Source organism: Canis aureus, chromosome 1 (genome assembly GCF_053574225.1).
Source record: "Canis aureus isolate CA01 chromosome 1, VMU_Caureus_v.1.0, whole genome shotgun sequence".
Lineage (NCBI taxonomy): Eukaryota > Metazoa > Chordata > Mammalia > Carnivora > Canidae > Canis > Canis aureus.
The window spans coordinates 111,984,971-112,010,234 of NC_135611.1; the positions used below are offsets into that span (position 1 = coordinate 111,984,971).

At 52.6% G+C, this 25,264-nt stretch overlaps 2 protein-coding genes and 1 long non-coding RNA gene across 16 annotated transcripts in view; 2 read left to right on the forward strand and 1 right to left on the reverse strand.

Annotated features, from left to right (window-relative positions):
* KCNN4 (potassium calcium-activated channel subfamily N member 4) lies at window positions 1-16,130 on the forward strand. Of its 6 annotated transcripts, none has more exons than XM_077849293.1 (10): window positions 161-240; window positions 3,483-3,691; window positions 6,794-6,889; window positions 8,131-8,558; window positions 10,781-10,916; window positions 13,089-13,199; window positions 13,362-13,480; window positions 13,801-13,870; window positions 15,000-15,167; window positions 15,588-16,129. In XM_077849293.1, the coding sequence occupies exons 2-9, from the start codon at window positions 3,533-3,535 to the stop codon at window positions 15,162-15,164; spliced, it is 1,284 nt and encodes a 427-aa protein (XP_077705419.1). In that variant the 5' UTR covers window positions 161-240; window positions 3,483-3,532; the 3' UTR covers window positions 15,165-15,167; window positions 15,588-16,129. The 6 variants fall into 6 exon arrangements, 5 of the variants coding, with proteins under 5 accessions (XP_077705413.1, XP_077705419.1, XP_077705418.1 ...); XM_077849292.1 differs by lacking the exon at window positions 161-240 and adding an exon at window positions 256-1,207; XM_077849287.1 differs by lacking the exon at window positions 3,483-3,691 and having other exon boundaries at window positions 1-240; window positions 15,588-16,130.
* On the reverse strand, window positions 14,093-25,149 carry LOC144284628 (uncharacterized). 2 transcript variants are annotated; one of them, XR_013353084.1, is made up of 4 exons: window positions 24,713-25,149; window positions 24,029-24,083; window positions 22,726-22,867; window positions 14,093-16,091 (listed from the first exon to the last, which is right to left on the reverse strand). It is a non-coding gene; the product is annotated as an uncharacterized LOC144284628 (long non-coding RNA). The 2 variants fall into 2 exon arrangements; XR_013353083.1 differs by having other exon boundaries at window positions 14,093-15,215; window positions 24,713-25,144.
* Window positions 24,898-25,264, forward strand: part of SMG9 (SMG9 nonsense mediated mRNA decay factor) — a 31,679-nt gene continuing 31,312 nt past the window's right edge. For 6 of the 8 annotated variants that reach the window (XR_013352985.1, XR_013352992.1, XR_013352997.1 and 3 more), the window contains exon 1: window positions 24,898-25,195. The gene's annotated coding sequence lies outside the window, so the exon portion shown is untranslated. The remainder of the gene's footprint in view (window positions 25,196-25,264) is intronic. The other 2 variants (XM_077849252.1, XM_077849245.1) reach the window with 2 other exon arrangements.

Genomic DNA, 25,264 nt, shown 5'->3' on the forward strand with positions numbered 1-25,264 from the left:
TGAGAGGAGCAACCTATGCAGAGAGGTCCCCTGGTGTTCCTCCTCCCTCTCTTTCACAGAGACCCCTCTCCCTCTCCACTCCCGATTCAGGGTTGGGACCAAGGGCTGAGTCACAGGAAGCTCTGGGGCCCTGAGTCACCCCCACCCCCTGGCTCAGCCCCTCCCTGGGCTGGAGGGAGCTGGCTCTGGAGCGGTGTGTCCTACCGACTGACCCCCACATCCCAGAACTTCCGTTTGGAGGCAAGTGCCTTTCCCACTGTGACCCCATTGCTGCCCACCCTGGCCTCTCCCGTGGCCAGCCTTTGCTCCGTTTTTCTCTCTTAGTTATTGTGGTCTCTTTGGAGACAAAACTCCTGTCTGCTCTGACTTCCATGTCTCGATCCCAGCTTCTGCTTTCCCTTCACCTCCACGTCTCTTCTCTCCACCTCTTTGTTTTTCTCACATTCTCTCCCTGTCTCTGCCTCTCTCCCCCTCCAGCTGCACCACTCGGGGGCTCTCTGGTTGTCCTCCCACCCCCACCCCATCAGTTTTCACCAGGGCCCCGCACTGAGGCAGGGCTGTGCAAGGGCTGGAGGTCTCCGTTCCGTGGCCTCCGACTCAGGCCGCTGCAGCCTCTGTTGTCTGGCCTCTTGCCCCTGAGTGAGGCTGGTGGGAGAACTAGAAAGGACAAGGCTGCCCCCAGGAGAGAGCAACTGAGGCAGAGACAAGCATGGAGGGGTCCAGAGAGAGAGGCAGAACCAGAGACAGCCAGACAGAGAGAGGCCTAAAGGAAGTCCGGAGGCAGAGGAACTGAGTCGCAGACAAAGACAGAAACCTAAGGTCAGCAAAAGGCAGGGACACAGAGCATTCCGCCGAGAGAGAGAGAGAGAGAGAGAGAGAGAGAGAGAGAGAGAGAGAGCATAGAGACAGAGACAGAGACAGAGACAGTGACAGGGAGAGAATGAACTAAAGGAACAGGGGGACACAAAGATGGAGACACAGAGATGATGCTAAGAGAGACACAGAGACACAAAGAGTCTGAGAGACACAGAGCCAGAGACAGGAATGGAAACAGACACAAGGATGGAGAGAGTCAGAGATACTGAGAGACAGAGCTGGAAGAGATAGAGGTAGAGAAACAGGAGAGACAGGGAAAGGCAGAGCCAGAGCTAAAGTTAACACAGACCCAGAAGCTTCCAGAGCAGGAGAGACAAGGGAGGAGTCCGAGGTAAGGCCCGAGAACCGGAGAGGGGGGAGGAGAGGTGCAGAGACCCGTGCCAGGCCACAGGGGTGGCAGGTAGCAGGGGTGCTCCGGCTGTAGCCTCAAGACTGCCCGGGGCAGCGTTTTCTCCCAGCGGGCACACGTGTGGTATCTGGGTGTGCCCGGGTGTGTCTCCATCACTCTCCCGCCGTGTCTCACCCACAGTGGGAATCACATTTGTGCCATGGAGCGGGCGGGGCACCGGCAGGGGTTGTGTTTTTGTCACTGGGCGTGTCTGTGTGTGCGGTTTGGTGTCTCTGGGTGTGTCTGTGTGGGTTGTGTTGGTGTGTTGCCAGACGTGTCTGTGCGTGAGTGTCTCGTTTCCCTGCGGCTGGCGGGTCCATGTTCCTGCATGACATATGGAGTGGGAGAGAGTGGAGTTAGGTCTGTGAGTTGTCGCTAGAGTGGTGACCTTGCTGCCACCAGCAGTGTCTCAGAGGTCGGTGTGTGCAAGGTGTTCTGTGTTCCCAGGCCAGCGTCTCCCGATGTGTTGCCTGAGGAGGGTTTGGATCTGTGTCCTGATGGGCAGCACACAGATCTCATGTAGTACTTCCATGCTGCTGCACGCAGGGACATTCCACACTGTGTCACTCTAGGAGTCACAGTGCATCACTCTGCATTGCATTTGTTCTTCTGTATGTCACTGTGTGTTGTGTCTCTTTATGTGTGTTATCTGTGTAAAGGCGAGCTATCATTCAGAGATATGACCTTGTGTGTCATGCCCAGGGGTATGTCCATTTCACGGGCCTCTCCTTTCCCTGCTAAGAACACAACCTGGGTGGCCATCCTCAGAGCGTGTTGTGTTTGTGTGGCTGTGTCTTATACTGCACCGGAGGGTATGCCCTGGCGTTATGTGTGGTGTCATTGCAGGGGTAGGTGTTGGCTGTGCCAGTGGGTCCCTCTGTGTTTTATGTGATACGTGGTGTCCAAAAAAGGTTGTGTCATTCTGTATTTGTGTATGGCTCTGCCTATGTTGTGTTTGTGTGGCCATGCATGTTGACTATATCGCGCGTCAGGCCGCATGTGGGCATAATTCAGATGTGGCTTGTCAGAGGAGACGTTGCATGTTTTACTTGGTGCCTGTTGCATTTGGGATTCGGGATCCATGTGGTCTGTGCCCTGCTCCTCCTTCCCCTGGGTACCATTCTGGGTTGTGTCCTCTGTGATGCGCCAAAATATATCAGAATATCTTACTTTGGGTATGCGCTGTTTGGGTTTCTGTGTGGGTCTCTTCATGCATCCATTCCCACTGTCCTAACTGTACATTTGAATGGCATTGTGCGCTGGGGTATATTGTGTGTCGTGGCGGGTCTGTATGTGCTGTGAATCATTCTATGAGCATATATATTTGAGTTGCCATGTGCCACGATGTGTATCAGTGTGCATTTCTCTGTGTGCTGGGCGCTTGAGGTCTGTTATGGTGTGGACACAAAGCTTTGGTCTGCACATGTCAGGTGTCACTCCATGGGTGTATAATATTTAGGACACTATTAGTGCATGGTTTACACAGGTATATGAAGTGTGGCATTCGGGTATCACCAACATATTGTGTGTCTGTCTAATGATTAGTATGTGTTGTGCTAATGTAGCTATAGATGTGCCTCAAATGTGGAGTCTGGCAGTGGCTGTTTGTGTAAGAGAACACTGTGCCAGTTTTGACTGCGGTGTTTTTGCCAGTGTGTGGACAATGTTTGGGTGGTCATGTGCACCACAGGAGCACTGCCTTCCTTGCTGAGTGCCGGCGTGTGTCACACCATATGTGTGGTGTCTGGGTGTGGCTGTGGGTTTCCGAGCTCATCGGGAGTTGTGAGTCACTCACTGTAGGTTGTGTTGTGTGCCCATGTGTGTTAGGCTCCATCTCCGGCCGTGCCGTGTGTGAGGGTGTATCAACCGGTGTCTTGCGGTGTCTGAGTGTGGCTGAGTTTAGGAGTGTATTACACGGTGCACCGTTGTGTGTGACACAGTCTATTGTGTGCCAGTATGTGTCTTTATCCACGTGGATGCACGCCTCTTCCTTGCTCTGCCCCAAGACACACCCCGGTCCCTCCTTAGACTGAGAAGGGAGGTTAGGGAGCCTCCCCTCTGCCCAAGGGCCACGCCAGCCCCTCCCCGCCCTGCCCAGCCGTCACCACCCCCAGAGGGCACAGACTTCTTCTGTGCCTCAAAGCAAGAGCCCCAGAGCAAGGAGCAGAGCGGGCCGAGGACCTGCAAGCCACAGTGGCTGCCCTTTGTGTGCTGCGAGGTGGGGGACCCTGGGCAGGAAGCTGGCTGAGCCCCAAGACCGCAGGGGCCATGGGCGGGGAGCTGGTGCCAGGCCTGGGGGCCCTACAGCGGCGAAAGCGGCTGCTGGAGCAGGAGAAGTGGCTGGCTGGCTGGGCATTAGCACTGGCGGGAATTGGCATCGGACTCATGGTACTACACGCGGAGATGCTATGGTTCGGAGGGTGCCCGGTGAGTGGAGCTCTTATCTTGGGCCATGGGAAGGTGGGGGCTGAGACTCCTGGGTCTGAGGGAGGAGGGGGCTGCGGGGTCTGGACTCCTAAGTCTAAGGGGGGTGGACCTGGGCGTCTGAAAACCTAAATCTGAGGGAGGACGACCTGGGGGTCTGCAAACCTAAATCTGAGGGAGGAAGAGCTAGGGCTCTGTGCTCCTGGGTCTGAGGAAGAGGCAGAGAGCCTAGACTCCCTGGTCTGAAGGAGGAGAGGGTGGAGGGTCTGGACTCCTGGGGCCCAAAGGAGGTAAAATGCTCAGGGCTCTATGCAAAAGGAAAGGACAGGGTTTGAAGGTTTGCAATTGGGCAGCTGCAGGTCCAGGAGCCCTGGAGGCCAGGGGTTGGGCTTATCAGACCATCCAGTCTCCCAAGAACAGATGAGGGGAGAGGGAGCCTCAGGTTCAGTGACAGGAGGGTGGGGAGAAAGGCTAATTTCTTCCAAGTAGGCGGCGGCTCCTTGGTCCTTATCTAAACTCAGGTTTACCCAGGGCCTGGGTGGCCAAGAGCAGGGACCAGAAGAAACTGGCTGGGGTGGGGGTGGAATGGAAATGGAAACAACCCCCACCCCTCCCATGTTCCTCATTCCCCACCTCCCCAGGGTCTGCATGCTATTTAGTCTGGGAGAAGTGGGTTCACAATGGTCTGGCCTCCTAGGTCCCAGAGGAGGGGGCCGGGAGCCCGGGCTCCTGGGTCTGAAGAACGAGTCTTAGAGCGTCTCTGGGGGAAGGGGCACCTGACCCAGGGTAGTGTGAGCAAGGAGGAAAGGGACAGGTGGGGCCAGAACAGGTCTGAGCAGGCTCTCGGCACATTCCAGCCCTGGTCTGGACCATGATGGGGCAGATAGAGGACAGGGGTCAGAATCAGTGGCTTAAGGACGGAACGGAATTGCTTAATCGGAAAGGAGGGGTTGGAGAACTGTCTGGAGTAAAGGATGTGGAATTGGGCTAGCTGGGGGTTACTGGCCTGAGGATTGGGTTGGGGGCATTCTTGGAGGAGGGAGGCTCACATTTGGATTTGGGGGCAGAGGAGGAGGGCAGTTGGAAGTGACCAGGAGCCACATGGAGGTTTCAGGGCAGGCCAGCTTCCTCTGGCTGGGCAGCCGAGGCCAGGGCAGCGGGCACAGAGGGGGTGGGGCCACCGAAGCCCATGCCAACAGGAAGCATGGCCAGGGACTACCCGCCGCTCCCACGCTTCAGCACCCCGCCCTGCAGGGGAGGTGAGGACATGAGCTCTGGGCAGATGGGAAGGGACGAGGGGGTCTTTCCTACCCCGTCCTTCCCTCCCTCTCTCCTCACCTCTCCGTTCTTCCTTCCCTCTGCCATTTGCCGGGCTGCTGCCTCCAGCAGTTGAACTCTGGGGAAACTGCTGCAGCTTTCGGAACCTCAGTTTCCCCAACTGTAAACTGGGGGTGAGGGTTGAGATACATGGCCCTAAGGGTCCTCCTCAGCCCCCTTTCTACTTGTGCCTTGACAACACCCATGCCTCCTCCCCACCTCCATTGCTATTCTTAGGAGCTCATTTTTCAGGGACCCAGACACCTGCTGGGGGGGAGGGGCTGGAGGAGAGGCAGGTGCCCAACTGGGCCAGTGCAGGGGAACACGATGGAGATATCAGGAGGGGGAGGGGCAGAGAGAGGCTGGATGGAGAGACCGAGACACAGAGAGATAATGGTGGTGTGAGACAAGAGACAACAATATAGTAGGAGACAGAAGTACAGCCACAGAGAAAGACAGAGCTTCCCCCAGTTGAGGTAGGCACAGAGAGATGGAAAGTCTGACAGAAACAGAGACCCTCAAACGAAAATAGAGATCGAAACAGAAACATACCCAGAGGCAGAGAAATTTCAGAGACTTAGTCAGGGATTTGGGGGAAGAGGAACTAGCAAAGTAGAGGGCCCCATCAGAGAAGTGGGTGCAGTGTGGGCAGGGGGTGTGTCTAGTGGAGTGGGACTGGGGACAAGGGAAAAAAAAGAGTCAGGGAACTGGGGAGCCTTAGAAGGCTGAAGGGGTAGGGGAGGGCTGGGAACAACAGTACCATTGTTCAGGGAGGGGTGGGGGGGCAGGCCCCCTGGGGCAGGAAGCTGGCCCTCTTCCCCTGCACAGAGGTGGGGCCCTGGCCCAGCAAGGGGAGCTGGCAGTCATCTGAGGAGAAACAGGTGCTAAGCTCCGCCCGGGAGCTCAGGTGGCCCCCTCTCCCTGACTACACTCCTCAGGCAGGGACCCCTCCCCACTCCTCCTACGGGATTCCAGCAGTCCCGGTCCCCCCTAAATCCCTCCTTCCAGAATTCTAGATCTCTCCAAGGTATTGCCACACAAAGAAAGGGGAAAAAAAATCTCTCCGTGGTTTCTGGAGGCCATGTGCTTCCGGCCAGATCTGCCCTGGGCTTAGAGCCAGGAGAGAGGGCAGGGGGAAGGAGACACAGGGGCCAGGACTCCCGGGCCTCCCTCAGAGCTGGGGCTGGGGTCTCAGGGACCCAGTTCCCTAGGTAGGGAGGGTTTGGGGGGTGGGAGGGTGTCATTCACTGCTTGGATACTGGATGGGTGATAATTTCCAGGCTCCTTGGGAGAACTTCTAGGGCAGGTTGCTTTTTAGGGCATGACCACGTGTGGTAAGGGAAGGGAGGAACTTTCTAGAGGCCAGATGTCTGTTTCCAAACCTCCCCACTCCCCGACCCCCTAACTGAGGAACTGAGGGGATGGGGGAATTAAAAAGAGACCTAGGAGACTTTAGAGTTGCAAGGTCTCCCCTCACACGTGGGTCCTAGGAGAATGGCCGAAGAGGAACGTAGACACTGGCATCTGAGCCAGGGAAGGATGGGCAAGGGAAGAAGGCTGGGAAGGATGAGGGCAGATGATGGTCTCCTTGGGGACAAGATGATGGTTTTGAGAGTTCCCCAAAACTGAGACATCAGGTAGAACCAGGTCTGCCAGGGGGACAGGCTGGGGGATGGGCGGAGGAGGCCAGGAAATTAGGAATTGAGAAGGGATGGCATTATGGGAGGAAGGTAGAGGGGACTGGTTGGGGACCTAGGATCTTACCCCTTTTTCTATCCCTCCCAACAGTGGGCGCTCTACCTGTTCCTGGTTAAATGCATGATCAGCATTTCCACCTTCTTGCTCCTTTGTCTTATCGTGGCATTTCACGCCAAAGAGGTCCAGGTAGGGCAGACCTCACCCCTGGGCCCCTTCCTGCTACTCCCCCCCCCCAGCCCCCACCACACCCTGTCAGCTCACACTTTCCACCTTCTCCTCCTCCTGGTCTGAGTAATGAGGTTTCTCCACCCTGAGATTTGTCCACACCCTCACCGACCAAGTTGAGAATAACCACAGATAGACAGACTGAGCCTCCTGGAGATCCACCTGCAGCCCCGTCTCCCCTTGCACTCCTGTGATGCTGAGAGCTCCCACCCCCAGGCAGCCTCACTCCAGGCCCAGCCCCCTAGATTTCTGTCCTCCATCCCTGCAGCCCCATCTATTCCAGTCCCAAGCAACCTGAAGTCTAGGTTATGCACCTGCGGGTCCTTATCGACTCCTGAGCTCCCCACCTCTGTGCCAATTACCTCCTAGACTCTGGGGTGGGGGTGGGGTCTTTCCACCCATTGCCCCCTTCTATTTCATGTCTCACCCAGACACTCAGCTCTCCACCCTCCTCCCCTCATCCCATCCCTCACATCCCCAAATCCTGTTGCGTTCACCCCTTTCCTCTCTACCCCCTCCCCCCAAACCTTTGTATATAAAATGGGGTTTACCCGTCATGAGTAGTAATTCCCCCTTGTGGGGCCTGCTGAGTAAAAAGTACACGTTATCATTAATAACAGTCATTCGAACAAGTCAGTGGCCTGGTTTTGTAGCTCAGCTGTGCTGCTACACCCAGGGGACCCGGGCCTCAGTCTCTGCATCTGCAAAATGGGGGTAAAAATGCTCTCGATTTCACCGTGTTGTGACGATTCCCTGAGTCATACATGTGAAGGAGATAGAGCAGTTCCTGGCACGTTCAAAGTGCCCTGTAAATGTTAGTTGTCATTGCTAACGGAATGAGGTTTACAGTTAGTTACTACCCCTGTCCCCAGAAACAGGAGGAGGAGAGGGCTCTGGGCATGTGGAATGTCAGCTGCAGGGAAGCAGGGATTTCTGTTTTGTTCCCCTGTATCTTCAGTCTATACAGCCACGTGGGGTACACAGGAAGTTCTGGAAGTGGGCTGAAGCTGAGGGGGTGGGTGGTGGTGAAGAAGAAAGTGAAGAGACGTCCTCCCCAGGTCCTGCCGCTGCTCCTCCTCCACCTTCTCCAACCCCACCCGCCCTGGCCCCGCGGGGCGCGCCCCCCTTATCTCCTGGCACCGGCAGGCAGGCGGCCGCCTGACCTTCATGTGACCCCCTCCCCGTCTGTCCCCTCCCCGCAGTTGTTCATGACCGACAACGGGCTCCGGGACTGGCGCGTGGCGCTGACCGGGCGGCAGGCGGCGCAGATCGTGCTGGAGCTGGCGGTGTGCGGGCTGCACCCAGCGCCGGTGCGGGGTCCGCCGTGCGCACAGGGTTTGGGGTCCCGGCCCACGGCGACGCAGTCCTGGCCGGGCTTCCTGGATGAGGGGGAGGCGCTGCTGTCGCTGGCCATGCTGCTGCGCCTCTACCTGGTGCCCCGCGCCGTCCTCCTGCGCAGCGGCGTCTTGCTCAACGCGTCCTACCGCAGCATCGGCGCGCTCAACCAGGTCCGCTTCCGCCACTGGTTCGTGGCCAAGCTGTACATGAACACGCACCCGGGTCGCCTGCTGCTCTGCCTCACGCTTGGCCTCTGGCTCACCACCGCCTGGGTGCTGTCGGTGGCCGAGAGGTGAGGGTGCCGGGGGTGAGGGGTGCGGGTACCCAGAGCATCTGGAGGAGCCGCTAACGGCCACGGCTGCCCCGCGCGGTGGTACAGCTCGGGCCCCTCTGGGGCAAAGCGGAGGAGGAAGCTGTCTGCCCACACTCACCCACGGGGGCGCGGGAAGAACCAATGGGCCAGCTCCTGCCCTTCCCCCACCCGGCAGCCTCAGTCTCCCCAGACACACACACACCCTAGCAAGCCCTTCCTTTCCCGCTTCGTCACCTGTCCTGCCTCAAGTCTCCAAGCACCTAGTCAGTCTCTAAACCCAGGTACTGGGGGCTGCCCAAAGATTGCAGCTGCCTCCTTGGAGGTCAGAGACACCTGTTCTGAATCAGCACAGATGCATTGTAGGTGCTGCCCATGATCCTGGGACGGTGGTGATTTAGGGCTGCTCTGGAAGGGAATTCCTGAAGGAATTGAATTGATACAGGATTCCAGGCTGCCTGCTGGACAGACTAGATGCTGGGCCTGTATCCTTTCGGGCCCTCATGCGCTCTCTCTTGCAGATAAAGTGAGGGGGGGATCTTAGCCGGTGGTTCTTTTTTTTAAATATTTTATTTATTTATTCATGAAAGACAGAGGGGGGAGAGAGAGAGAGAAAGAGAGAGGCAGAGACACGGGCAGAGGGAGGAAGCAGGCTCCATGCAGGGAGCCTGACGTAGGACTCAATCCCGGGACTCCAGGATCACGCCCTGGGCCGAAGGCAGGAGCTAAACCGCTGAGCCACCCAGGGATTCCCCTAGCCGGTGGTTCTTAAAGTGTGGTTCCAGGACCAGCGGCATCACCTGGGAACTTGCTGCAAATCCAAATTCTTAGGCCCTACCCACACCTACCAAATCCAAAACTCTGGCAGGTGGGGGCAAGCAATCTGTTTTAACAGGTGATTCTGACCCCTGCTCAAGTTTGGGAACCTCTGGTTTAGTACATCTATCTGGCAAAGGATTCTAGAGGGGAAGCGGGGAATGATAAGAGCTGTCTTTAGATCCTCTCTGACCCTAATTGTAAAATGGGTATCAAATTGTACCAACTTTGAGGTCTCCCGGGCAATTCTAATCTTGCACAATTTAAAACTCATTCATCTTGCAAGATCTCAGTTTTCCTCCCACATGTTTCTCATCTGAAACATGGGAGGGTGGGGGTGGGTCAAATTTCTAAATTGCAAAGCAGAAGTCCTCAAACTTGAATATACTTTGGGATGAGGGGAGTAGGGCTTAACAGTGCAAATTCAGTCCCCACCTCCAGACACTAGTGTAGTGGGTCTGATATGTCTGGAGCCTCATGAATGAAGCTTTCCCTGCTGACCCTGATGCAAGGGATCTATGGGCTCAAGTTTAGACAAATCAGGATTTTCAATCCTTTCCATGGCTGGAACTAAATATCCCTTTTTATGAAGTGAGGGGAAGGGAGGGCAGGATCTTGCCTTTTTAGTCTTGACAGGGGCCTCCTGTATAGGCCCTACAGCATCTTTATGAACATTAGAGAAAAGTGCCCCTGGGGCGCCTGGCTGGCTCAGTCAGTGGAACGTGTGACTTGATCTCGGGATTGTGAGTTTGATCTTGGGATTGTGAGTTTGTGCCCCATGTTGGATGTAGAGATTACTTTTTAGAGGTTTTTTTTTTTTTTTTTTTTTTTTTTTTATTCACGAGAGAGAGAGAGAGAGAGAGAGGCAGAAACACAGGCAGAGGGAGAAGCAGGCTCCATGCAGGGAGCCCAATGTGGGACTCGATCCCAGGACTCCAGGATCACGCCCTTGGCCGAAGGCAGGTGCTAAACCGCTGAGCCACCCAGGGATCCCCGAGATTACTTTTTAAAAAATAAAATCTTTAAGAAAAGAAAAAGGTGCCCCTTCCTCTGGACGGATGCAGATCCCTGCCAGGGTGTGACAAGGGGACCTTGGGCTGGGTTTCTGACCCCCTCAACCCCTCAACCATGCAATCTGAAAGCAGCAGTCCTGGTAGCCTAGCTAAAACCAACAGGTTTTGCAATTGGCTGGATCTAGGTTCAAAACCCACAGCCTAGAGTGGCTGAGCATAACTTGCCCAGCTCACACAGCAGAGAGGAAGTCAGGCAGGCTCTCCTTAAGCCCAGAACTTAACTTTTTCTCTGAGTGCTTCAGGGGACTGTAGAGTATCAAACATCATGGGAACCCCTGGGGTAGAGTATCAGAACTAACCCATCCTTCCCCATAGGCAGGCAGTTAATGCCACTGGACACCTTTCAGACACACTGTGGCTGATCCCCATCACATTCCTGACCATTGGCTATGGAGATGTGGTGCCAGGCACCATGTGGGGCAAGATTGTCTGCCTTTGCACTGGAGTAATGGTGAGTACAGCCCTCTCAGAGACCCTACCCCTGTCCCCAACTGCTCATCCCCTGGGCCCAAGGAAATCATGCAGCCAACCAAAGCACTCAAGGACACCCCCGAGAGATGTGGGTGTCTGGATGCCCACAGCCCCATTTACTTTCAAAATCCAGGAATCCATCCCCTAAGTCCTTGCTCTCTTTGGAACCTAAGACCCTGGACCCCACTGTCCTCAGGAATGACTTCCCAGCTCCATTTCCTTCTAGAATCCAGGAATCCATCCCTGAGCCTTATGAAGGCTCCTCACCTGTCTACCCTCTCAATCATCTAGGACACAGGCCCCTGGTTTCTCAGCTCTAGGCTCCTCTCGGACCCAGGAACCTAGTCTCCAGTCTCCATTAAGGCTACAGATTCATGAAAAGCATGCCTGGAAAAAAAAAAAAAAAAAAAAAAAAGAAAGAAAGAAAGAAAAGCATGCCTGGGGTGTCACGCTGCCTGGCTTCAAATCCTGCTCCTGCCACTGCCACTGCCAAGCTGAGATCAAGCCTATAATCTCCCAGTTTCCTCATCTATAAAATGGGGATATTGATAACTAGTATAGTCCTCATGGGGTTCCTGAAATTAATCAAACCACATAAAGGGTTTCAGGTAGTGCCCAGCACATAGGAAATGCTCGGTAAATGGGTCATGGGGTGGAGGTGGGAAGGCTGTTATTTGTAACTGGTCCCAAGCATCCAGCTGCCCCCACCCTAGCTCATGTCCTCAAGGAAGAGGCAGAGACTCCCCAGAGTCGGCCTCCTCCTGAATCCAGACATCTACCACCTTCCCTTCATAGACCTAGACATCCAGTTCCCCCTACATAGCCCCTATCCCCATCCAGGACCCAGCACCCAAGGCCTTGGCCTTCACTTCCCCATGAGACCTGGCTCTTCCCACCCTCAGGGATTCAGGTCCCCAACCCCCAACCCTTTCTGGGACATGCTGCATTTCCACTGGTGCTGGATGGGTTGACAGGGAAGTTCAATCCCCTCCCCCACAGGAGTCTTTGGGACCAGGAAAGAGGGCAGAGATTTGGCCAGGGAAACACCAAAGGATCAGGGACCCTCAGGGCTGCCCAGGACCTCCTCCCTCATTTGACACAAAGAGAAACAGACTTAGAGAGATCAGGCAATTTGTGCTAGAGCTCACAGCCCAGCTCCTGGCCAAGAGGTTCCCCGGCACAATGGAATAATCATAACTAACTTTATCAAGTACACACTCTGTGCCAGCCTCTGCTCTGAACACTTTCCAGGTGTTAGCATAAGGAATCCACAGAGTAATACTGTGAGGGTGTGCCCATTTTACAGGGAAGAAGGTGAGACTGAGAAATTAAGGAACGTGCTCAGAGCAGGGCTTGGAACACAAGGAATCCTGGAGCCAGTGTTTGTAACTAGCAAATTGTTCAGAGTTTTCATGAGCTAAGCTTGGGGAAGGGGAAGGCTTCAGAAGAAAATAAATTGTAACTCAAGGAAGAGCAGCAGGTGCCACCAAGCAGCTGATGGATCAGAGGCTTTGGGAGAAGGGAGGAGTGTTTAGACCAAGATGCTTGGGCAGCTGAGGCAGAATGAAGCCAGACTGAGTTGTCTGGAGGTGAGGCCTAGACCTTGGAAGGCTCTGAAAGAGAGGGTAAGAAGTTTGGGGGCAATGGGAGCCTATATTAGGGTAAGGGGGCAAGGTCATAATTGTTAGATCTCCCTGGGATCCAGGTCAGGAGAGGGAAAGGCTGAAGATGGTCCAGAAGGGAAGTGGTGGGGACAAAACTGGGCAGAAGCCAAGGGGGCTGGAGGAGGGGGAGGGACACCTTTGGTGACCTGATGGCCAACTGGGCCTGAGTAGTGGGGAGGAAGGGCTCCCGCAGGAGCCCAAGGCCTACTTCTCACCCAGAATCAGTCCTTCTCCCCTTCTCCAATCATAACTTTAACGAAAGAGGGCATCTGGAGGTATAAACACTACAAACACAGTGGGACTCAGACACATGACCTCTGATCTCAGCTCTAACCCTCAGGGCTGTGGGACCCTGCTTCTCCTCTCTGGGCCTGCTTGTCTGTCAACCAGCGGTGGTCATGCCTGCCTTCTGTGGCTGTTGTGAGGGTTCAAGGAGGGAGTCTGGTGGCACGGGAGCCCCAGAGGCCTCCTGTCTGCTGTGCCCACAGGGGGTCTGCTGCACAGCCCTGCTGGTGGCCGTGGTGGCCCGGAAGCTGGAGTTTAATAAGGCAGAGAAGCATGTGCACAACTTCATGATGGACATCCAGTATGCCAAAGAGGTGAGGATGGGTATATAGCACCCACAGCACATGCCTCCCTCAGATTCAGGAGTTCCCACCCCATCCCCTCCTGCTCCAGCCCTCCCTCTCCTCCCTCAGACACCGTCCCCTCCTCCCAGAGCCCCAGGTGTCTGCCTCTGCTGACACTGTGCCCACCCCCAGATGAAGGAGTCAGCTGCCCGAGTGCTGCAAGAGGCCTGGATGTTCTACAAACACACACGCAGGAAGGACCGTGGAGCTGCCCGCAAGCACCAGCGCAGGCTGCTGGCTGCCATTAACAGGTGAGGACCTCTCTCTGTGTGCACATCTCCTTTCTGCATGGTGTGCAAAGATGAATGTGTGCCCAGGTCGAGACACCTGTGTGTTTGTGGCTTACTGAACAGCTGTCCACCTAGACTTCACAGTAACTGTCTATGATGATTTGTCTTGCACGTCTCAGTGTCTGGGGGTCAGGATACCTGGGTCTCTACCTAGGAGATGGGCTCATGGGTGCTTCAGCACTGGCAATGCTTCCTCACTGTACTGCGTCTGTGTGAGGCTCTCCTCCCCTTATCCCACCCCCGAGCTGGGGTCACTTCTGACCTCCATCTTCTTCCCACAGGTTCCGCCAGGTACGGCTGAAACACAGAAAGCTCCGAGAACAAGTGAACTCCATGGTGGACATTTCCAAGGTACTGGGGGCCTGTGGGAAGGGTCTGGAGGTTGGCACAGCTGCTGGGGACAGCTGGCTCCAACACAGGGAACATGTGTCTGGTGCACACACATGCACTTGATAGAGGTTTGTGGTTGAATGAATGATGTAAGAGTTTCTTAAACTCACGGAGGAGACCCATCCCTTTTAAACTTAAAAAAAAGAAAAGAAAAGAAAAGAAATTGCACAAAGAACTCCAGTGTTTGGTTTTACATTATTTTTATTGTTGAGTTACATGTGGACGGATATAAAATTCCTTCCAACTATGACTCTGAGACAATAATAAAACCAAAGCAAATATACAAACCAGTTCAAACACAAACGGTAAAACCAATAAAATGCAAATTAACAACACTGACACAGACGGGGCACATGGTTTTGGTAAAAGCCAGGCTCTGTTACTATTGCAAAGAGGGGCCCCAGGCCACGGGGGCTTCCGCACTGGGCAAGCTGGCTTGGCCAAGGCTGACTCAGCTTGCCCTTCTTCTGCTGGGACCACTTGATTCGGCCAGTGCTTGGGGATGGTGACATCACATCCCTTTGTTTGGCTCACAGCGCCTTTTGCTTATTATCAAGTGGCTTTGCTTTTTCTCATTAGCCCGAGACAATTCAAATAGTGGCCCTTGGCACCAATGCCATGGCCAAGTACAGTCACAGATGCAGGTCCCTAAACTTCATGGCAGGTCTCAGCAAGGAGTGGTGGCCTGGATCTGCCAGAACTGGCAGGTCGTAATTTCTTAAGATTATCCAGCCCCAAACTGAGAATTCAAGAATTCTCATAGAAAGGTCACACACCCTCAAGGATAAAGCTGTGAATCCTAGTTTGAGAGGGTAATGAAAGGGCTATGTGGGTTTTGAAGTCATTCATCAATTCCACAAATACTCAGTAAGCACCTATCTTCTATGTACTGGGTCTGACTCTGGGTGTTGCCTTGGGCATGTATTTAACTGCTCCAGGCCTGTTTCCAAAGCTGTAAAAACGGGAATGGAATCCTCACTCCCTATGCTTTTAAGAAGATGTAAACCATGTGTGAAAAACACCGAGCCAAGAGCTGGGTTAAGGAAGAAATCTACCTCAGCCTGATATCTCTGACCCCCTCTCTGCCCAGATGCACATGATCCTGTGTGACTTGCAGCTGGGACTGAGCAGCTCACATCAGGCCCTGGAGAAGCGGATGGATGCACTGGCAGGGAAGCTGGACACCCTGACCGAGCTGCTTAGCACTGCCCTGGGTTCAAGGCAGGTTCCAGAACCAAGCCAGGAGGCCACGTAGCTGGTGAGGAGGCTGGGACTCGGGCAGACAATGATCCTGGTGAAAGGGTACCTGTGGATAACACCCCATGTGGTTAAAGGGGTAGGGGATGGCCTTGGAGACAGTGCTACTGACTGCTCTTCTGCTCTGCCCATCTGGAGGAAAGGACTTGAAGTTTGGGGCTGGACTGGCAGTAAAGGAAGGAAACATTCCTTCCCCCCTTTGCTGTCAATACCCTTTCCCTCTTTCTTCATATGGTTGGTCTGCCTGTCCCTGGGTGTGTTCGTGCCCTCTGTCCAAATGCCCAGTCTCTTGGTGGCAGGTACACCCATTTCTTCCTTCCTCCTCTGTCCACTGGTGTCTATCTCTACTTCAGTGTCCCTGCTCTTGCTCTCTCTCTGGCTTATGGCCTGCTTATCTATCCATCTCTGTTTGTCTCCTCAGGATCCATGGAGGAAGAACCAAGCTACTTTCCCTAGGATTGAGGTCAAGGACATTGTCCCTGCTACTCCTGACCCAGCCCTATGAATAAGCACCTCAGGTGCAAGGACCAAAGAGGCCCCACCTTAGGGTGGGCTCACTCACTGATGGCTGGAGGAGACACTGGCTCAAGGAGAAAGGCTGTGGCCACACACACACAGCCCCAACCCCTGCCCCAAATGGGAAAATGGTCACTACTACCCCACATCCCCTGGACAAAACCATCCTCATTGTGCTGCTACGGATGACCTCTGGCTTTCAGTTAGAAGTGGAGGTGCCTGGGGCGCTGAGACTCCTGGGTCCCAGAGAAGGTGGGGACTGGGGGCCCAGAGTCCAGGATCCTGGGGTTCTTCAGTTACCACTGGATAGCGGAGTGGAAGGAACCAGGCCTGAAGCTGAGAGGTGGCAGGAGGCAGCGCCCCCTGGTGGGAGAGCAAGGAGAACACAGTTTCCAGAGCTGCAGAGAATCTGGTGGGGAGAAGGCGGGTGGGGTGGGGGGGCACAGTTCACCAGTCTCTGCTCTTTGTAATAAATGTTCAACTAAGCCAGAAGTTGCTGTCTCTTTCCAAACATATGTATACTCCCAATAGGCAGGTCATCCAGCAGAAAGCTCTTGTCCTATCCATTTCCCAATCTATAAAAGACACCTCCAAGTGCCCTCCCAGCTCTGTAGGCAATGATGTCCTCAACAGCCCACACTCCCACAGATCTGTGGCCAAGAGCAAAGGCGTCAAATCCAGGATTTGGTTCAGGGTCCAAAGCCCAGCTCTGCTATCCATCGGCTGTGTGACTTTGGGCAAGTGACTTCACCTCTCTGAATATTTTACCTCCCCTCTAAGATGGGTCCACCTTCCCAGAGAACTGCTGTGAAGATGGAAACAGGGAGTGACACAGAGAGTTGGTCACTTAGTAAGAACCAAGTACACGAGAGATAATCATTTTTATTATTCCTATTGATGTTCAGACACAATGGATGGCTGCTCTTCCTTCTGCTGCCCTCCCCCCCTCCCACTCATCTCACCAGAACCTAGATGACTACTCACCCATCAGGAGACTAACAGGAACCCCAAACCATACCACATAACTCGTTCCATCATCTGCTAAGACTCAGAGGGGAAAATGGAAGGGGCTAGCACTTCTGGACATCCTACTGTGTGCCTCCTTTTGTAAATCACCATGACCACATCCCACCCTGCTGCACCCCATTGTAAAGAAACAAAAACTGAGGTTTCAAGAGGAGCCAGGTCTAGAGGTGAGAATCTGGCTGCAGGGCCCCAGTTCATACCCAGCAGCTAAGCCCTGTCTGAGGTGAGTCAGAGGCAGAGTGGCCTTGGACCTCCAACAGAAGTTTCACTTCCCACCATGGCTTCATTCTACTTTGAGAGGCTGATTCATCCTTGCTTCCTTAGACTTGCGGGGAAGCCTGGACTGCGAGTCATCCTTTTCTGCTGAGCTATCTTTGGATTTCCCTCCAAATCCACAGCCAGCCTCATTCCTTCGCCCTGAGAGCTAAACTGGGGCTGCACCACCCACTGCCATGGACAGCCCTTCCTCTGGACGCCAGCCCCTCTGGCAAGAAAGGAAATGGGAACTCCCCTCTGGCAAGAAAGGAAATGGGAACTGGAGGGGGTCTCTGAAGACATTTCCAGCACTCTCCCACTGCAGGAAGCCCTCGTGCAATGCTGCCAGACCCCCTACCATACTCCTTCCTCCTAGTCACACCCCACTGCAGCCTGGATGTCCCCTTCCCTAGGAAGCCCTTTCTGAAATTCTCACAGCCCCCGGGGAATCTCTATCACAATCGTTTTTGAGCCCAGCACCATGCTAAATCCTTTATATAAATGACCTCACAAAATCTCTAAAAGGGAGGTAAAGTGGGCATTGTGGTCCCATTTTACATACGAGGTAACCAAGGCAGAGAGAGATTTAGAAACCTGCCCATAGCCACAGTAGAGATGGGCAGCTGGGATCTGACCCCAGGCAGCCTAGCTCCAGAGCCCCAGCACTTAGCCCACAGGCCCATTCAGAAGCTGAGATGTTTGCACCGTATTTTCATTTTTGTTCTCTACTGTGTCTTCAATGTCAAGGGCTAGCATATGCAGGATCTCAGTGAAGGTGACTGAATGAAAACAATGAATACCTGGTGTGGCCCAAACTTCTCACCTTCTACCACAGTGGTTTCTGCTGATACAAGGTAGGAAATGGTGAGAAGCGGCTCCTCACTAAAAAACTAAGAGAACACATGAGAGATCTGCTCTGAAGTATCTCAGATCTGTCCCCATCTACCTGCACCCACTCCCCAAAGTGGGGCATGGGTCCTGAGGCCCCCCTTTCAGCAGTTTCGCACTTCTCCTCACAAAGTCAGCACTTCCTAGAGGCCTTGCACCAGGGGCTAGGGCTGTAGGCATGAATCAGAGGGCTCAGTCTCAGGGTGCTCTGGGCTTCTTCCCTCCCCTACTAGTTTTGCCTCCACTTTCATGAGAGGACTGGATAGGGAAAAGAGGGCCCAGAGAGGGGTGGGTGGGGGCTTACCAGGGTTAAAGAGCCAGTCAGGAGCTGAGGCTGAGGCGGATTCTTCTTCCATGCACTTGCCTCCCCAGACCCTGAGGACTCTCCCAACACTCAGATAGGACTGGGTCTACCCCTGGCTCAAAACCCTTCTGTGGCTCCAACCTGCCCTTCCATCAAAGTCTAGCTCCTTAGCTCAGTCATTTTTTTTTTCTTTTATTAAGATCCATTTTACATAAAGCACAAACATTTTAAATGCAGTCTCAATGAACTTTTACGAATTTATTCACCTGAGCAGCCACCACTCAGATCAAGCTAGAAGTTTCCAGCCCCCTTAAAAGCTCTCCTGTCCCTCCCTACCCTCTTCCATCCCCATTATCCACCATCCTGACTTCTTCTGCCCAACTCTGAACCCTGCTCTACATGCTAGTGTGTACTGGCTTCTTGGGCTCTGCACAGTAGCCACAAGATCCACCTAGGCCACTCACTCTTTTTCACTGCAGAATAGTATTCCATTGTATTAATATACCCACAGATCTCACCTTGGCAGCGGGGAGGCCTCTTCAGGCTCTGGCCCCACTCCTCTTCCAGACTCCCTTGACCCTATCCCAGCTGCTAATGATTCTGCACCCAATTCCAGTATGAGGGTTTTTCCCCCCACACCAAGCAATTCTCAGACACCAGCTGGGTGTCCTACAATTCTGCACTATCTGGAGACAGAGTCAGATTCCACAGGTTAAGAGCTCAATCCTACAAGATAGCACTCCTCCCCCGCCCGCCCCCTAACCTTCAGACGCCAGTTGCAAGGTCAAGGTTGACACCTGTGCTTCTGACCAACCAGCTACAGATTGCAGGTTCCAACAAATGCCCCCTTAAACTGGATTAATTTGCTAAAGTAGCTCAGAGAACTCAGAGAAACATTTTACTTACTAGATTTCTGGTATACTATAAATCAGTAATTATTATAAACTAGGATAAAACTCTGGAACAACCAGATGGAAGAAACATACAGGCAAGGAATGGGGAAGGGTAGAAGCTACCATGCCCTCTCCAGGGGCAACACTCTCCCCCACATTTCCACGTGCCCACCAACCTGGAAGTTCTCAAAACCCTGTCCTTTCGGGGTTTTTTCATCCTTTTGGGTTTTGACCGAGGCTTCATTACTTGGTTATCGTTAATTAAATCACTGGCCACTGTCAATTGATTCAACCTCCAACCTCCCTTTCCCTTCCCCAAAGGCCAAGGGTCAGACCGGATATTCTAACCTCTAATCACAAGGTTGGGTCTCTGGCAATAAGCCCTCAGCTCTAGGTTACCTAGGTACTTTCCAAAAGCCGCCCCATTAACATAACAAAAGACACGGCTAGGGATTAGGGATCTCACCACAGAAAATTCCAAAGGTTTTAGGTGCTATGAGCCAGCAATGGGACAAATACCAAATATATTCAAATATATTATTATAAATCATAGTATCACAGCTGCTCCTGCGGGGGACTCCTCTTACCCAACATTGCTTGTTGTACCTGCCCACCACTGTCCCATCCACTTAGAGCAAATATCGCATTTACCCAGTTTTTCATTATGGTTCATAAAGGTGGCCCTACCATTTTACATCAACACCAGTCTGTAGTCCAAAGACCTATTTGGAACTTTTACACTGTGTGGAATAGCTGCCGACACCCAAGAAACACAGAAAAGAGTGGTTTTCACAATTTGGAGGGAAGGTCAGATGGTACAGCTTTCCTTTCTCTTACTGGGATGAATGGGCCCCTCTTGGATTCAAGTCCAATTCCTCTCTCCACCTGTCATCTGTCAGCACCACAAACCCCCTTACCACTCTGAGGACCCGGTTCCAAAGTCTCTATGTCCATGGAGACTCTACCACTCCCATCAGCATATGAACATGATGTAACTTCTCCCACCTTAAACACACCCCACTAGGCCTTTAAGCACCTTAGATCCTGCATTACGTTTAAAGTTCACCATGTACTAACCAAATTGCAAAATATCTGGAATTCAAATTCTGATTTTAACTATTGTAAAGCCTTAACAGTTCTTACAGAACCAATCCCCTTTCGTACAACATGGAAGATTTTCACAGAGCAAAAGAAACCAGACACACAGGAGACCTGCTGTGAGATTTCATTTATCTGAAGTTCAAGAGCAGCCCACAACCCATCTATGAGCAGAATCAGATCAATGTGGGGTGGGGGAACGGACAGGAGAACTGCACCAAACAAATTTCCGGCGTTCTGGAAATGACCTCAATCCTGATCTGGTTAATGGTTACAGCAGCATATAGATTTATTTTAAAAATTCACCGACCCGTACCCTTCATGTCTGTGTCCTTTATGTGCTTTTACCATGTTTAAGTTCCAACTCGCCAAAAGAGTTGAAGACAAATACTTATACTTTTCCTTACGGATACGATAGTCAGCCATTTCCCTAACAGACTGGGGGATAAAGCAGCCATGTAGACCCCACACCCACCTCTAACAAGTGCCCTGGACCTCTGGTCCCCAGCTCATCACTGTCTCTTTGGAACCTTTTGTTCTCTTGGCTCCAGGTCACCCTGCTCATGTTCTGCTCATGTTCCTATCATCTATACACTAACAGCTCCAAATGGAGCATACTTGTACAGTTGCTAATAAGATGACAGGACATCTGAGATTTGCATTTAAAAAAGTAAAGAAGGATCCCCGGGTGGCACAGCAGTTTGGCGCCTGCCTTTGGCCCAGGGCGCGATCCTGGGGACCTGGGATCGAGTCCCACGTCAGGCTCCCGGTGCCTGGAGCCTGCTTCTCCCTCTGCCTGTGTCTCTGCCTCTCTCTCTCTCTCTGTGTGACTATCATAAATAAATAAAAATTAAAAATATATATATATTAAAAAAGTAAAGAAACTCCAAGTAAAAAGTGTGGTTATGTGTTAGGAGAATAGAACAAGAGAATTAAAATATATTTGACTATCAATACTGAGTGATGGGTATGTGAATTTTTTTTGGAAGATTTATTTATTCATGAGAGACAGAAAAAGAGAGAGAGAGAGAGAGAGAGGCACAGACACAGGCAGAGGGAGAAGCAGGCTCCATTCCATGCAGGGAGCCCGACGTGGGACTCGATCCCAGGTCTCCAGGACCACACCCTGGGCTGAAAGCGGCGCTAAACCACTGAGCCACCCAGGCTGCCCTGTGAGAATTCTTTATAGCATAATACCTTTGTTTATGCTTTTAACATTTCATAATGAAAAAAAATTCATGAAATTTCATAAAGAAAAGTCAATAAAAATTGTATTATCTACAAACCCTGGCTTCTCCTCTAACTGCCACTCCTTACTTGATGTCCAGTTGAGTATCTCAGAGTTAGTTCAAAGCTTGTCAATTTCCCATCAAGAGGACTCTCATGCATTTTCGCCAAAAAGCATTACTCTTTATTCAGTTGGTCAAACCTCAAACCTTTTGGATAACTTTTAAGTCATCCCTGATTCATGCTTCCTCTCACACAACCCTCTTCCTGAGTCACCATCATCTCCTGTCCAGGCAGGGACATGGACTTCCTCATCGCCCGTGTCCACGCCTGCCCAGCTGCAGGTCTTTCTCCTTGCTACAACTAGCACCGCTTTAACTTTTTTGTGCATAAACAGTCAGATGGCTCAAAACTGCAGAAGTCTTAAACAGTCATCCTCACAACTCTGATCCATAGGTCTATGACCTTCATCCCCACAAGCAACCACGGTCATTAATTTGGGGTGTTCACTAGAGATATTTTGATAAAAAATACATTCCAACATGCTGGTCCTTGCTCATGGCCCTTCAATGGCTTTCTGCTACACTTGGGAAGTGACTTCCAAAGCCCTTACCATGGCCTATAAGACCCTATGGAACCTGGCCCCTCTCCGTAGCTCCATTCCTAAACAATCCTTCTTCTCTTCCCTTTGCTCTGCTCTAGTCACTCTGGTCACCTTGACAATCAATCTCTGAATACCCATCCCCTCTCCCACTTCTTCCAGAGGTCTTTCCACGGACTGTTTTTCAGCATCTTCATGTGGCTCATTCCCTTACCTTTTTTCAGGCCTCTGTTCAAATGTCTGACCACCTGTCACTCTGACCTCTGTTACTCAAAATTTCCTTATCCTGACTTTTCCTTCCAAGCATCTTTTACCTGACATCAACTTCTCTACTAGAATATCTGCTGGTGGAGGGCAGGTGCTCTTTCCTATTCACTGTAGGATCTCTAGCTTACAGGCCATGCTTGGCAGCTGACTAAACTTCCATAATTCATTCAATATATGAATGAATAAAATTAATAGAGACGTGAATGAAGAAATGGATTTAGCAATGGCTCTCAACACTCCCTGGCTTGTACCCTGGACCCACCAATTCTACTTCAAACAAGATATCACTGATAATACTGCCATATACATGCAATCAGATATACAAGGCTATTAACTGCAGCAAATGTTTGTGAGAGCTAAAGTTCAGAAACAGACTAAAAGTTTATCAATAAGGACATGGTTAAAGCATGGTACATCCACACAACTATTTCACCGATATAAGAAAAGGCAGGTCTCTGGGTGCTTGTCTGCACCACTGACTCACCACGAGGCAGGCTGCCCACTGCCAGGGGAAAATATGTGGGCTTGCTCTGTGGTGAGACAGGCTTGCATTTGAATCCAGGCCCTGCTGCTTCCCGGCTACGGGACTTCAGTAAGGACTTCTCCTTCAGGCTCACTTTCTGCATCTGTTAAATGGGGAGGGGAAAGGTTTATTGCTGTATATAAAACACAGCCTGGTACACAATGAGCCCAATGTCAATGTTAGGCCCTTTCTTTTCCCTTTTAAGTCATTTCCACCTGAGGGTTGCTCAGATTTGTGAAACTGGCATGGAGGGTAATCCGGGATTGGGAAATTTAATCTAATTAAGAAAAACTGATATCAGGACACCTGGGTGGCTCAGTCAGTTAAGCATCTGCCTTTGGCTTAGGTCATGATTCCAGGGTCCTGGAATTGGCCCCATGTCCAGCCTCATGGCCACTTCCTGCTCAGCAGGGAGCCTGCTTCTGTCTCCCCCGCTGCTTGTGTGTCTCTCATATCCATCTCAAATGAATAAATTTAAAAATCTTAAAAAAAAAAATCTGATATGACCTGAGATGAAGATGCTAAAGAGGAACACTGACATAATACAGACGGCCTGACTGTCATGTATGTCTCTGGGAAATACCCATTCTTTGGTCATCTGTAAAATGGACTCTCAACTTAGGTCTGTGTGACTAGTGATTTCGCCCAGCCTGTGGTAGCCTGGAGAAACACTTCCACCTGGCACAGGTACTGAGAAAATGGCAACAGGGATGAGGCTTAGAGGGGAGAGGGGAGCTCAGAATCAATTGCTATCACTACCATCGTAAGCCACAAAACACGACAACACATAGTGTTACTATGCACCAGACACTGTTCTGGACACTTTCACCCATTTAACCCTGCCAGTAACATCACAAGGTGCTGCCATCTCCATTTTAAAAACAGGGGCGGGGGGGGGGGGGCGGTTGGTGAGGGCACTTGGCTAAGGTCGGCTGCCATTTATGTGAACCCAGGATCAAGCTCTTAACCGCCAATGCTTTGCTTAACAGGAGTTCCAGAAGGAAACTGGGAGCCAGTGCTTTAGAAACAATATGGCTGGGATCCCTGGGTGGCTCCGCGGTTTAGCGCCTGCCTTCAGCCCAGGGCATGGGATCGAGTCCCACGTCGGGCTCCCTGCATGGAGCCTGCTTCTCCCTCTGCCTGTGTCTCTGCCTCTCTCTCTCTCTCTCTGCCACTAATGAATGAATGAATAAAACCTTTTAAAAAAAATAAAAAATAAAATCTTAAAAAAGAAACAATATAGGAACCAGAGTAGGAGACTTACTTTTATTGTGTACCCCACTGGCTGCTTGAATTTTGTCAGAATGTACATGTATTCCCTGTTCAAACAGAAATTTTAAAACACTAAATAAGACTTCAAATGAAAAATGGTCAATTCCCCCATTCGCAGATATGAACGAATCACTCTCCTGCAACTAAGGTGTAACCGCCGGCCTCGGCTCAGGCGCTGCGCATGCGCCCTCCGCGGGCCGCGCTCTCCGCCCGCTATTCCCCTCTGGCGCGCACAGGGCTTGACTTTTCGACCCTTCGTCCTAGGTTTCTCTGCCCCTGCAGCCGCCGAGGGACTTACTACGTGTCCTAGTCCTCCCAGTCCGTGTCTCCCATGCCTTCGGGATAGAATTTGCCCCCTTGGAAGCCCTTCAGGATCTGAACTGCCCTTCTGTGCGCCCTCACCTCCCAACCCTGGGAAACTGGATCCAAGCCAATCTAGACCTTTCCCTGTTGGAGTGCCCTTGGCCGCCCTTCAAGGTCCAACTGGACCCGGACCCTTTCCCTAAGTGATTTGATCTGTCTCCCTCCACAGAACGGGATGTCTTTCAGCGTCCACGCCGGGTCTGTTTCATTCCTGTGTTCTCGGCACTTACTCCGCCCAGGACCCTGAAATCCCTCCCAGCCGCCCCCGCCCCACCGAAGCCAGCCAACTCCACTGACGGGGCGGGACTCGAACCTGCCATCTCCGGAACTGCCCTCTCTCCCTCTGCGTTAGACTGCCACACAGCCCCCGCCCCAGATGCGCACGCGCACTAAGTCGGAGCCGCAGCGTTCTCCCTCCTCCCCTCCGTCGTCCGCCAGCGTGCTGAGGCCAACCACCGCCATCCACGCATGCTCAGCCCGGCGCGGACGCTCAGTTCTCGCGCGCCCAGCCCTCGGCGCATGCGCAAGGCCAGCACCCGGCGGTCCAGCTCTCAGCTCAGTCCCGCGCTACCTCCTCTTCCTCTTTCAGCCCTGCGTTTCTTGGGTGCAGCTTCCGGGGTGCCTAGGCCGGTTCCAGAGTGGCCAATTCCTGCTTTTTCGGTATTCTTCCCACGCCCTTTGTCCCCCAGACGCCATTTACAGGCCCGTGGCTCGTGGTGGAACCTCCCCCGACCATCCCCGTCACGGAAAGCGCGCGTAGCGCTGCGCCCCAAGAGCCAATCAGCAGCCGCCTTAGGTAAGGGGCCCGCGAGCCCGCGCGAGGCTCGTGCGCCGGCAGGGGGCGGGGCGCGGGGGCGCGTTGGGG

What these genes read in the sequence shown, in the direction of transcription:
- KCNN4 (XM_077849287.1), top strand. Translation starts at nt 16, where the DNA reads ATGCAGAGAGGTCCCCTGGTGTTCCTCCTCCCTCTCTTTCACAGAGAC. An exon ending in CCCAGAACTTCCGTTTGGAG is followed by an intron (nt 241 to 6,793) that starts GCAAGTGCCTTT and finishes CCCTCCCAACAG; the next exon opens with TGGGCGCTCTACCTGTTCCT. An exon ending in CTGCTGGCTGCCATTAACAG is followed by an intron (nt 13,481 to 13,800) that starts GTGAGGACCTCT and finishes TTCTTCCCACAG; the next exon opens with GTTCCGCCAGGTACGGCTGA.